This window comes from Nestor notabilis, unplaced genomic scaffold, assembly GCF_000696875.1.
Source record: "Nestor notabilis isolate BGI_N333 unplaced genomic scaffold, ASM69687v1 scaffold5418, whole genome shotgun sequence".
In the NCBI taxonomy this organism is placed as follows: Eukaryota; Metazoa; Chordata; class Aves; order Psittaciformes; family Psittacidae; genus Nestor; species Nestor notabilis.
Genome location: NW_009941448.1, coordinates 12,034 through 23,947, shown reverse-complemented (window position 1 = coordinate 23,947; position 11,914 = coordinate 12,034). Strand labels below are relative to the sequence as shown.

The following is an 11,914-nucleotide window of genomic DNA, read 5'->3' as shown; positions in this document are numbered from 1 at the left end:
TCTTTCCCACATTGGCCCACACCCTGTCCTGAAAAAACATAATTATTACTGCACATTACTGAAGAATTAAAAGCAGAGACAATACTAACTTCTTATTAACACCTTAAAGTGGAGACAGAGATGTGCGAATTACTGTAAGTATTACTGTACTAGGTGTCAGCATATTAGGTGTCATCATTCTTTAGCCTACTACCAACTTAATCCTTTTTCATGGATTTTTTTTCTTGCAGTGTAAATGACTGAACTGAAACTGTTCGTGGTTCTTAGACACTGTAAAACACACGTACTTCAAAGCCTACACATAAACGTGTGCAAGGTTTCATGTCCAATTACAGCAAACTGAGCAGTTTGTCTATTTGAAATAATACAGTAAGAGAGTAGACATCCAAAGCCTTGCCAGATCAAACCTCCTGTGCAACTGCCAGTTTTGCCATACTACTTGACAACTTCTTTTTGATAATTTAACATACCCTCTATTTTATTACATCAGTTACTCTGTTAAAGCAAATGTAAAATTAAAAGCCTAGAATTAGAAACCTGCTTTCATGACACGTTTGTTAGGTAACACAATTTCAATTTCGTTCTTCACCTCTCACACAAACTGCAATCACCATGCTTAACTGAGTTTATAATAAATATGAGGATTACAGATGTAACAGAATGATAGAACAAATTCTGTACAACAGAGAATAAGAGAGATAATACAGAGTGAAAGACAAAGCTGTTACGGAACACAGATACAGGAAGGGTCCTTCAGGTGCTGGATGCTGCAGAATTTGAAGCTCTTGCACCTACTTATATGGAGCTGAATAAGAAAAAGGAAACAACCAAGCTGTACAGAAATGAGGCTGTACACAAGGCTAGCAATCAGACTAAACCCAGAACATAAACCTACAAAAAACCCCACCATGTACATGTTTTAATGCTGAGTCATTCTGAAACTAATGCAGAGCAACCAGTTTGCTTGAAGGTTAAAAAATGGGAAGATAATATCACTGGTTTTCTTTCTACTTTATGATATAACAGCCGCAAGCATTATACATATATAACCCTTGAGGAGAAAAACTTGGAGATCAAAAGACACTAAGAAAGAAGGTTCAAGAAAACCGAAACCTGAGAAATACTGCAGTTCCCTAGAAATGGTAACACCTGCAAGTTTAGTGATGGCAAAGTTAGAATTAAGGCAAAAATTTAAACTAAGATTTATTTTTAATTACATGCCACACGTCTTAGGCCATTATCCTGACTACAGGAATCGGATCTTTCCCTGTTCCCTCCACTTGAGGGCACACCCCTTGACAAGCAGGCATCCTATCCTGAGGGACACGACACGGGCCTGCAGACTGCTGAACTGTATTTTCGGAATCTGTACAGCAACACAGTTGCTCAGTGTCGCCGCAGCAACGTAATTTCCCTTTCTCTTGTCTGCTGGGGGAGTTTAATCCCAACACAAAGAGTGTTAAGCTCTTAATGAGCATCTGGAGTTATTGCACAAGCAACATGAATATAAGCCCTTAATTCACTTTGGAAAGAACACTTTTCTCTTTTCAAGCCACCTATTAGCCCAACATTGAGATGATGTCTATTCAATATTCACATAAACATCCCCTGAGGGTTTAGAAGCAAAATTCATAAACATCTGTTAACAGAAAGCTCACTCTTATTATCATATATCTGGCTTTTTTACATATGGGCATGTGAGAGGGAGCAAGAGCCTGTCCCACAGTCCTTTTTCTCCACCTTGAAGGTTTCCTGGGTTAGAAGACATCATTATAGGCAGACAGAAAAAGTAGATGCGTCTACCGTTCATTGTGACATTATTCTGTTTGCACCAAAGATGGCCACATTTTGCCAAGAATGCTGCTGAAATTTTGTAGTTTGGTAAGAACAATTCTCACGTAAAAATGAAGTTTCCAGTCAGTGAAAATCAAGTGACTCCCAATTATTCTCTGCAATCAAAATCCATCAATTTCGCATTCTTTGCTATACCGTAGTATTCCCATAATGTTTTCCTGCAGCCAAGCACATTTTACAGCCACTTTTCACCTTTGTAAGTGGTGTATTTTCAATCTGCCTAAGAACTACCTTTCTACAGCACGTGCCAGGTTAAAGGACAAAATAACACCCACAGCCTCTCAAACAAACATTCTTGTAAGCCCTCTGTGTGATGTGAGTGATCAGAAGAAAATAAGTCTTATTTCTTGACACACTGAAGTACTATGACCCTAGATTCCTAAGCAGGATGCTTCTCCCCTGATACCAGTTTTCCCACCAGTTGTTGTGGATCTAATTGGCTGGTCAGTTTACTACCATGGTGTGAAAGAACAAGAGAAACAAGGTCTCTTGTTCCTTCTCCTTACTGCTTCTTTAAGATCAAAAGTCAAGCCAATGACAGGGAAGGTGCAAAGGGCTTGAACCTAGTGGGACAAGGCAATGACACACTGACATCTTTTACTTCTTTCAAATTTCAGAAGCCATTTAGGACTTTAATGAGTCCCAGCACATGTGGGTGGGTGTTGCTAGTTAGAAATGGCCACAGTTGCGCTTCTCTTGTTGCCTCTGCTGTGGCACTGCCGGGCATGCATGCATGCATACTCAGAATGATGTCCACAAAAAGCTAGGCCTTGTCATCACAGAAAGCTGAGCACTTTTCTTAGGACGTTTAAAATGAACCTGTATAAAGCAAGTATCTTAACTAATGTGCATGATTAATGCCCTCCCTCCTGTGATGTGACAGTGCTTTGGAATGGAATATATTGCACACAGGCCAGTATGTCAGACCTGTGTCAGTAGTTGAACATAACTTATTGAATTTATCTGTTCTTTGTAGCTCCAACCATGTTGTCAGTCAGAAATGTAAAGCAGAAACCGCTCCAAATGGCAACATGCCCACCTTTTCTTGCATTATACATAACAACATGCTTTGTTCCCTCCTGCAGGGAAGTTCTAGGATAGCAGAAGCAGCTGGCAGGAGAAGAGAATATCTACCCAGAGGCAGTCTAAAACTCTCAAGTTAAATATTTTTCCTTCAACAGTAATGCTTTACTATTGCCTATGTGTACTACTGTCAGTTACTATGGGATGAATATTTGCACTTGGTATCAAAGGAGAAAGATGCAACACAGTATTGCTATTGAGAAGGAGGCTTTTTGGAAAACACTGGTCACTCAGTGAAATGGCACCCTGCACAGTTAAGAAATTGGGAGTTATTCTTTACAGGTAAATTTAGATGCCAGGGAAAGGGGCAGATCTCATCTACTGCCTCGAATTCACTTCTGTGATGGTTTGTAAGGTAATGCAGTCATTGGAAGTGGATGGAAAAGGGTTAGTTTAAAGGATTGCTGGACGCCACTGGTTTAGAATTCAGGCAAAACTAAGATTGAAAATCCAACTGTAAAATGGAACTCTAGCACTTACTAATAGTGGGGGAAAAAACAAAACAACAAAGTGTATACTGTGCACACAAAGCAATGTATTTCAAAGTTTTTTCCCTTTATAGTTGACTTTGAGAGTAGAATAAGCACTTTTTCATATTTTATATGCATTTATTCTTTATCTTTTCATCATGCTAATAACAATTTGATCATTACAATTAGCATTACTCATTACCTAGACTGACAGAAAGAACTGAAAAATAATGGAAACCTGATCTATTAGATTTAAAAAAAAACAACCAAATTTCTTTAATATTTATACTGTCTCAAGCGTGACAATAACTGACTCAGTTTAACTCAGAAAATACTTCAGGATACCTTTTATTTTAATTAAGCAGCTAATCTTACTAATTCAGCAGAAAAAAGAAAAAAATGAACTGTGAACTAATGTGCCTATATGTTTTAACAGATGAGGACCAAACACCTGGTAGAAATAAATTTTGTAAAAAATTAATAATGAAATACAGTAAAGCTAGTGTCTCTGCAGAGAAGCTAAATGACAGTACTAAATAGAGCTTGCACAAAAATGCTACTTTTCCAATGCAAAATTTCTCCCTTTTATCAAATCTATTGTGATATTTGTTTCTCTGAATGCTTCAGCAGCTGAAAACAAACATTTTGGGTTTCATTTTAAGGAAAGAACCACCATTCTGGCCCATCAGGTTGTTGAGAAAACATGAAAAAGTTAATTCAAGGCTCTAAAACCAGAAGACAAATAAAAGAATTAACTATTTATTGTTTAAATCTCATGACTACTTAATGCATGGGGCTAGAGATAACTGTCTTTCTCTAGAAGAAATTTATTCCTCTTCCCTTATTTGTGGTATGGATAAAAATTACAGTTTAGGTGCAAGTTCTGTAGCTCATGCAAGTTATTAATAATTTACAATAGCAATTAATATGCTGGCATCCATTACATTTATGAGAATACAGTAATGAACTGAAAGTATGAGCCTGAACTGAATAAAAATAGCTTGAGTTCAGGGTGCATGTAACAAAGCAGCACATCTATTATGAACACATCCACCAAAATAATTAATTTACAAAATCTCAACCATATAAATAATACAAATCTTTGGAAGATATGCTAAGAACGTTAAAATCTAAAAGCCACGTGTAATTCTTCTATGCAATCTCAGACATCCTCTAAGAATAGGGTCTAAGTGAAAACAGTTCTTTTTTGCTTAGAGTTAATTCATATGTATTTCAACTATTGATATTCAGCCTTTTGGGGGGTGGGGGGTGGGAAAGAAAGAAAAGAAAAGACTTTCCCTCAGAATAACATATACTACTCTAGTCTCCTTTAATCTGCCTAATTAGCAAAAAGAACTTAAGAACGACCAAAGACTATTTCCCTGTCTGGGCAAAAAGATATTCTGGCTGTTACATGCACAACCAAGGAGCCACACAGAAGCACAATCTAGTTGGGAAAATTCTTTCAAGTTAGTTTTAAATCTGTACTGTATCTGAAAGACAGTTTTTCACAGTTTTGCACCCTGTCCTGTCTTCCCCCACAACAGTATGTGACAAGGACATTTAGGGCTTTTATTTGTTCACGCCGATTCATAGGGGTTTAGGATTGAATAGCAATTAAGAGTTTATGACTACTTACCCACTCTTCTTCATCATATTCAGAATGATGGGGTATAGAGTCCTGTCTTTTAATCTGAGAAGGATGATCCTGATGCTGTAGATCACCCCCCTCTTCTGCACTGTTTCTAGGCACAGCTGGTTTCTTGAGGACACAGCCAGGCCGAGCTGTGTACAGTGCTAAAAGGGCACTTCTGACCAGCTGATCCTTAAATGCATGCACAAATAACTCTGTCTGGAAAAAAATACATGAATGAAGAGGTTAGACCAAAGAATGCAATACTGCAACACAGCTGTTATGAGACTGAATTACCCTTAGGCGGAGTGGATATTGATTTCAGGCAGGCCTGAGAGGTAGAAAACAAAGTAAAGGTACAATGAGGAATGATTCAAGGGGTATAGGGATATCATCACACTCTACAATCCTACTGTTCTACGATTAACACAAAAGTACAGTATCTGTCATAGAGATGATTATCTTTTCACACAATCCTATTCTATTTGCGTTCCAGAATTTGCCTGCAAGGACGAACCTCTACAAGGATCAGTTCCAAGAGTAATCAGCCACTGCTTAATAATTTCTGAATAAGTGTCACATAAAAGGTTATTAACAAATTCAATAAAAACACACCACACTACACTGCTGAGACTGCAGTACCTGTAAAAGCAGTGTTTCCAGAGAGAAATTTTTGTACCCATTGGTATCAACTCACATATCAGGGCAGGTAAAAACAACCTGATTTCTAGCTTTAGTTTAATTATTTTTAAAGAGAGGAAACCTTGAAGTAGTTTTTCTAGACTCTCTGAAGATGTTATTCAATCACTGCATCATTTTTCTCAATCCTTCCTGTTGACTGTGACAGCTGAAATTCACTGTTTTTTTAAAAACCTTCAACCTCTCTTCAGTATTTATCTCCTTTCCACCCCAACAAGAAAAGGAAAATGCTTTCTCCATATGGCTTTTAGCACCTCTAGACCCTCTCCACATAAAAGCACTTGATGTTGGCACCAGTCTGCCAGGCATGCCTTTTTTGCTAGTACTTGCTGCCCTTTTGTATGCCTCTAGTCCTCCTCAACTTATCTTACTTTCCTGCCTCTATACCCCCTCAAAAGTTTACTGACATTTAGACCACAATGTTCTAAATAATTGATGATTTTCTTAAAGCTCTGGCTGCTGTTTTAGATGCCTGCTTGAGAAGTTTCTGCTTTTCCCCATTTTTGCAATATTTAGGAAAAAGGTGGTTTTATTCTTAATGTTTCCACAGGGAAAGGCTGAAAACTTGCTCAGAATAAAACTCAAACCTCTTAAAAATAAGAACCTTAGGGATATCTAAGCTGTTGTTTTTTTAAACCAACATCAGGACCGCTTTCAGACCTGATTTGGGATTCTCTAGTGATCAGGCTTGGCAACACTATCCATCTCCCTGGCAATTTTATCAGATCCATTCCATCTCCTCTTTATTAACATTGTGGCTGACAGAAAGGGTGCTTAAACAGAGACAGTTTTCTTATGCATAGCCCTCCAGGACCACCCCATGATAGTCCTGAACTGTACTATAGGACAATTTCAGTTTTCTACATTTCCAGCCTCCACATGGTGCATGTTCAGAGAATTCACAGTCTTTGGGAAATCCTGCTAGCAAGCCCTACCAGTCTTCTATAGAGAAGATGCAAAGTGAGAGTTGTGGAGTTGCATGGTAACAGCAGAACTTATCTTCAAGACTGTTTTACAGTTCCGTATCGGGAGCGTCCAAACTATTTTGCTTGTCTGTCCTTAGAAATGACAACATCATGGTTTTGCTGAGGTTTCATGCCTCCCTTTCTGTTCAAAGTTGCTTGAGATTGTTTCAGGTCTCTGCATCAGGAATGGTAAGACTCAAAAGAGCTTTAAATTTCAGAAAATTTATGTAATGGACGACTTTAAGTAAGGAATGCCCACTATGACTGCAATGTATATTAGGTAACTACCTGAAAAGTTTAAGCAATTTAAATTAATTTAAACATTTTATAGGGAAAATCCATTTTAAAAAGCAAACTGCCATGGAAGCAAACCTCCGTTTTTCCACATAAAGACTAAAATGCTTCTGTAATTAAATTCCATTCAGGGATTCCATTCGTTTAACAACAATATACATTTCAGCTGCATTTTCTTTCAGCTCAGTACTGCTAAATTTGCAGAACATCACTATTTATAAATTTGTATTGAAATCACAAAACAAGTCTATACAAAGAAATGAAAACTTCGCAATTTCTCTTAGATACTCGACCAAAGAATATTTCTGCAAACAATGACAGGCATAGCTGGAAAATGAACTTATCAAGCCTTCTGCAAGCTGCAGATGCTGATACATTTGTCGACAGCTAAAGGCTTCCTTAATCAATTAACAGAAAGCATTGATAAAAGGTTAGTCTCAGGAAAACACTAGAGCAAATTGCAAATCATACAGAGAAGTAAAACCATGCTTACTATGAGAAAATAAGCTCAATGTAAGTGGAATAATTTAATTTTCCACTTCCAAGCCAGGCAGCCAGTGTTTCCACTTCTAACATAAATACTTAACTGTAATTCACCTCACTGATAGCTCAGATATACTCACCGCTACCTAATATTTTTAGAAAGAATTACTCTTTATATCAAGCTTAACATTATCTGAAAATAAAGTGTTACCCTTTTTAATATTTTTGAGGAATTTAATCACCAGAAAAAATCATTTTTACAACTTCCTCAAATAGCAGCTTCATTTCTAAATTTCTAGCAAGTCAAAATGTAAGAGAACATTTCTATTTTACTTATAAAATGTATACAAAAGGTGGGAGAGGAGAAGCACCTCATATGCATATGAATATAGGTAGGCATCACATAATTCTATTCAGAACAGCATACCAACCTACTTTAAATATAAGCAGGGACACTTCTTTAGTCTTAGTTCTCCCGTACTGGACAGATAGGTTATCTTAGAATATCGAGATGATGCTCTGTGTTAACCATGAGGGACTCAACTGCAGCACAGTGTGGTTTCACTCAGTCTGGGTTTTTGAAACTTAATATTGTCCTTCTCTGAAGCTGTTTCTTGGGTTTTCCTCCTCAAATGAAAGACCTCCTCTCTTCTTTACAGGCAGCTGTGCCTCTACACTAGTTTCCTCAGCAATGGTCCCACCCTTTTTCTCAAGTATCTGTCTTCTCCTCAGAGTAAATTTGGGAATAGCCAGGGAAGCTATCCAATCATTCATGCAGCAGTTGTTCAGACAACTGGATTCATCTCTTCCAAGCAAAAGGTAAAGGATAGATAGAAACTATGGGCTGTAGGTGGATTATGTCAGGTGAGACTCCTGCTTCCACATCTGGGAACCTGTGCTCATGTACTAGCAGCAATTTAATTCTGGCCCTGAAAAGTTGATATGAATATATACAACTAAATGAAAAACTGTAAATTTAAAATATCTCTGACTTCTCCAAACTGAATGGATTGCCTTTTTTGGCCCTTCTCTGTGGCCAGACTCTCCAATAGGCCATGGCTCAAGCAGTCAGTTAGTATCACAGCTGCCTGCAGCCACTCTGAAACCATCCAGTCCTCTGGCCCAGACAGACAAAGGTGGGAAGGGCAAAGCTAGTGGCTATAGCCAACATACAAATTCCTTAGCAACTGGGTCTTGGATCTTCAGAACAAACACTTCTTTGTTTGATTTGCTTTACTTTTGCATGTGTATTTCTTCAAACTTTTGCATGTATATTTCTTTGTCATGCTTTGAACAAAGCACTAACAGAGCGGCTCCACTTTATCTACATGCAGCTAAAAATGGCTAAGAATGGCCATACCTTTCCATGCTATGACATGGAAAGGTATGCTATAATTGCTACAACACCCATCCCCCCAAATCCTCCTTAATCTACAGGCTGAATTCTACTTTCCTACGTTGTACCTGACATTCACAACGACTCCAATGTTCTCAGAGTTACTGTGGATTTACACATCTGTAACCAAGAGCAACGTTTATCTCCCCCGTGGCTCCAATGCAATGCCTTCACAGCATGTGTCTGAGCTCAATATTCAGATTTGAAACTCTTCCATTGAACGATGTACCGCTGCGATAATAGTGCTCAACAGACTACAGGGATTGCTACTTCCCAATAGCTGAAGATATATTGAAATGATTATTGATAGTGTTATTAAGCCATATTGAGATCACATTACAGAAGGTATGGCCCATGAAACGATAGGATACTTTTTTCCAGCCCCTCTGGTCAGAGCTATAGTGCTTAATATTTCTGTAAGATAACATATGCTTAAAAGTACTTCAGACTTCTGCTAATCTCCAGTATCACTCTGAGAGACAGGTGGAAAATATTATCTTCCTTAATTTAGAGCTAAAGAAGCTAAGATGAGGAAAAGCCTACAGCTACAGTGGAATATAATACGAGAAAGAGAATTAAAATTTGAGACCTCCTGGTGCCAACTACTCCCTCCAGACCGAATCACCATTTCTGATCATGGTATCATTCTAAACCTTAGCTCAAACCTGGCTTTGAGCTACCTCCCACAAGCTCGAGTTTGAAGTATGAAAGAAAGACAAATAAAATAACCATTTATCATGCAGCAAAATTATTTACAATAATCTATTTTTTTATAAACCCCAGTGTGTGGCCACTAGAGGATAACAGACACACATGAAATTAATTATACTTTCAAATAAAGACAACCTTTATAGATTTCATTAATTTTCTACACAGAAAGCCTACAGAAATGCTAAATAATATTCTTTTTTCTAATAGCAACATTTTGAAGCTTATTTTAGCAGAGCTTATTTAACATTTGCTGATGTGGTGAAAGTCAATTTATGCAGGAAAAAAAACCCAGTAGTTAGAGACTTGGTTATTCCATTTTCCATTGCAGTGAAGATTTGAATCTTACTTTTTCTGAAAGCATCTTTAAAGAATTCTTCAAGCTGTCTGGAGAATGCTGGCTTGCAGAGTTAAGCAGCAGGTCTGCATGGCTCGATATGAGAGGTTGTAGGTGATTGATGTTGCTGAGAACTTCTTTTGCCTTGGCTGTGTTTTCAGGTGAATAGTAAATACACTGGTACCCGGTACTGTAATAACAGAGAAAGAGTCACAAAATATCAGAATAATTTCTGCTATTAATAGTGATGCTTAATGTGCTAAAAATTTATCACTGGTTTTGCAAACAATGATAGATACCTAAACCTCACTGATATCATTGAAATGATCCTTATTTAAGGCTAAAAACAACTTCTTGCTTGAACAGTAGAGGAAAACAGGCTGTCCACCACCAAATGGTCCAAGCAGCACTGTTCAACCTAATCATCCCTTTGAGTGATGGATCTTAACATAAGAAAAACAGATTTTTATTTATTTTAAAAAATGTAATTCTGGAGAAATGAAAGATTTGACCAAGTCACTTAATAATCACAAAGGTCATTAGGCTCCTTATTTTTCCAACTGAACTCCCCATCACATTATTACCTACCTCGTTAAGTCTTTCAAAACAAGCCATTAATGTTTAATTGATTGGTGGCCCACACTATGTTTTGATTAGCATCAGTGATGCTCAGGAAGTGGTAACAGCCAAAGTTATCTCAAACAAAAAGCATGTGTCTCATTTCCAAGAAAAGACACAGAAATAGGGTATGGTAGTTAATTACTACAAAACCACACAAATGCATACTGCAAGCTTTCTACTTTTAACTGTTTGCAAACTATTGCAATTCTTCTGCATTCCTACCCCTTGTTTTTTTGTCTCCAACACTTGCTAATTATACAATATGCTTTTTATACCATTATTCCAAAATACCATTTTAGACAGCTTGCACACACCTACTGATTCTTCACTGTAGTATACATCTCCCCACCTAAAACTCTTGTACCTAATCCTTCCATTTATAAAGCCCTACTTCAGCCTTCCAGAGAAACTAACCAAAACCTTCTGCAGTTTCAGGTTAACCTATAATGTTAAGAAGGAAAAAATGTAACCAAGTAACTCCTGGAACATTACTAATGCCAGAGCAACATGCATGCTATTGCCCAGTTGTTTCTGTAAGCCTATCCCTTCTTTTCTCTTGTGTCATTTTACCATACATCCTTTGGACTCTTCTACCCTCTCCCCACCATTTTAATTTCCTTCTTAATTTCACATATTAAGACCTGAAATTTGAGCAATCCTTTGAACAATATGTGCTGTTTTTCATTTCAGTCTTTTCCCAGATCTCTTCACTCCCCCAATAAGAAATTATTTAGAAATTAAAATTGATTCAATAAAGGACATAGGCAAGGCACATTCAGAAGCCCAAATGAAGCCACTTCCTTACAACTTAAAAGGCTGAAGCCTTCTGCCAAATAAGGATAGAAACAAGCAGTCTTAAAATTAAGCCTCTTGCTTAGATACTTTGCTAAGTTGCAGTCACAAATCCCACAATACCCCAGCCTATTTCTCTGTCTTTCAATGATGTCTCTATTTTTAGATACAATTCTTTGTGGAGGCAGTCAGGATGAATGGCATCTGAGTCAGTGAAACTTTGCCATGATCAGTCATGCTACCAGCCACATCAAAATCACTGTGCGTCTCCAATTTGCAGTCCACTACATGAATTGCTGTACCACTGAGCACAGAGGTCAGAATTCTGAATATTTCAACAAAATTCAATGATGTCTCTATTTTTAGATACAATTCTTTGTGGAGGCAGTCAGGATGAATGGCATCTGAGTCAGTGAAACTTTGCCATGATCAGTCATGCTACCAGCCACATCAAAATCACTGTGCGTCTCCAATTTGCAGTCCACTACATGAATTGCTGTACCACTGAGCACAGAGGTCAGAATTCTGAATATTTCAACAAAATGAATTGTACAAACTGTCTCTCCTAATGATTGGGGG

The 11,914-nt window shown here is 37.7% G+C and overlaps 1 protein-coding gene across 1 annotated transcript in view; it reads right to left on the bottom strand.

Moving 5' to 3' along the window:
* LOC104410650 (type II inositol 3,4-bisphosphate 4-phosphatase-like) overlaps nt 1-11,914 on the bottom strand; it is a gene marked incomplete at its 5' end in the record, with an annotated part of 76,009 nt that overhangs the window by 57,072 nt on the left and 7,023 nt on the right. The window contains 3 exon segments of the mRNA XM_010020886.1: nt 2-28; nt 5,047-5,259; nt 9,935-10,112. Coding sequence (XP_010019188.1) covers nt 2-28; nt 5,047-5,259; nt 9,935-10,112 — 418 coding nt within the window.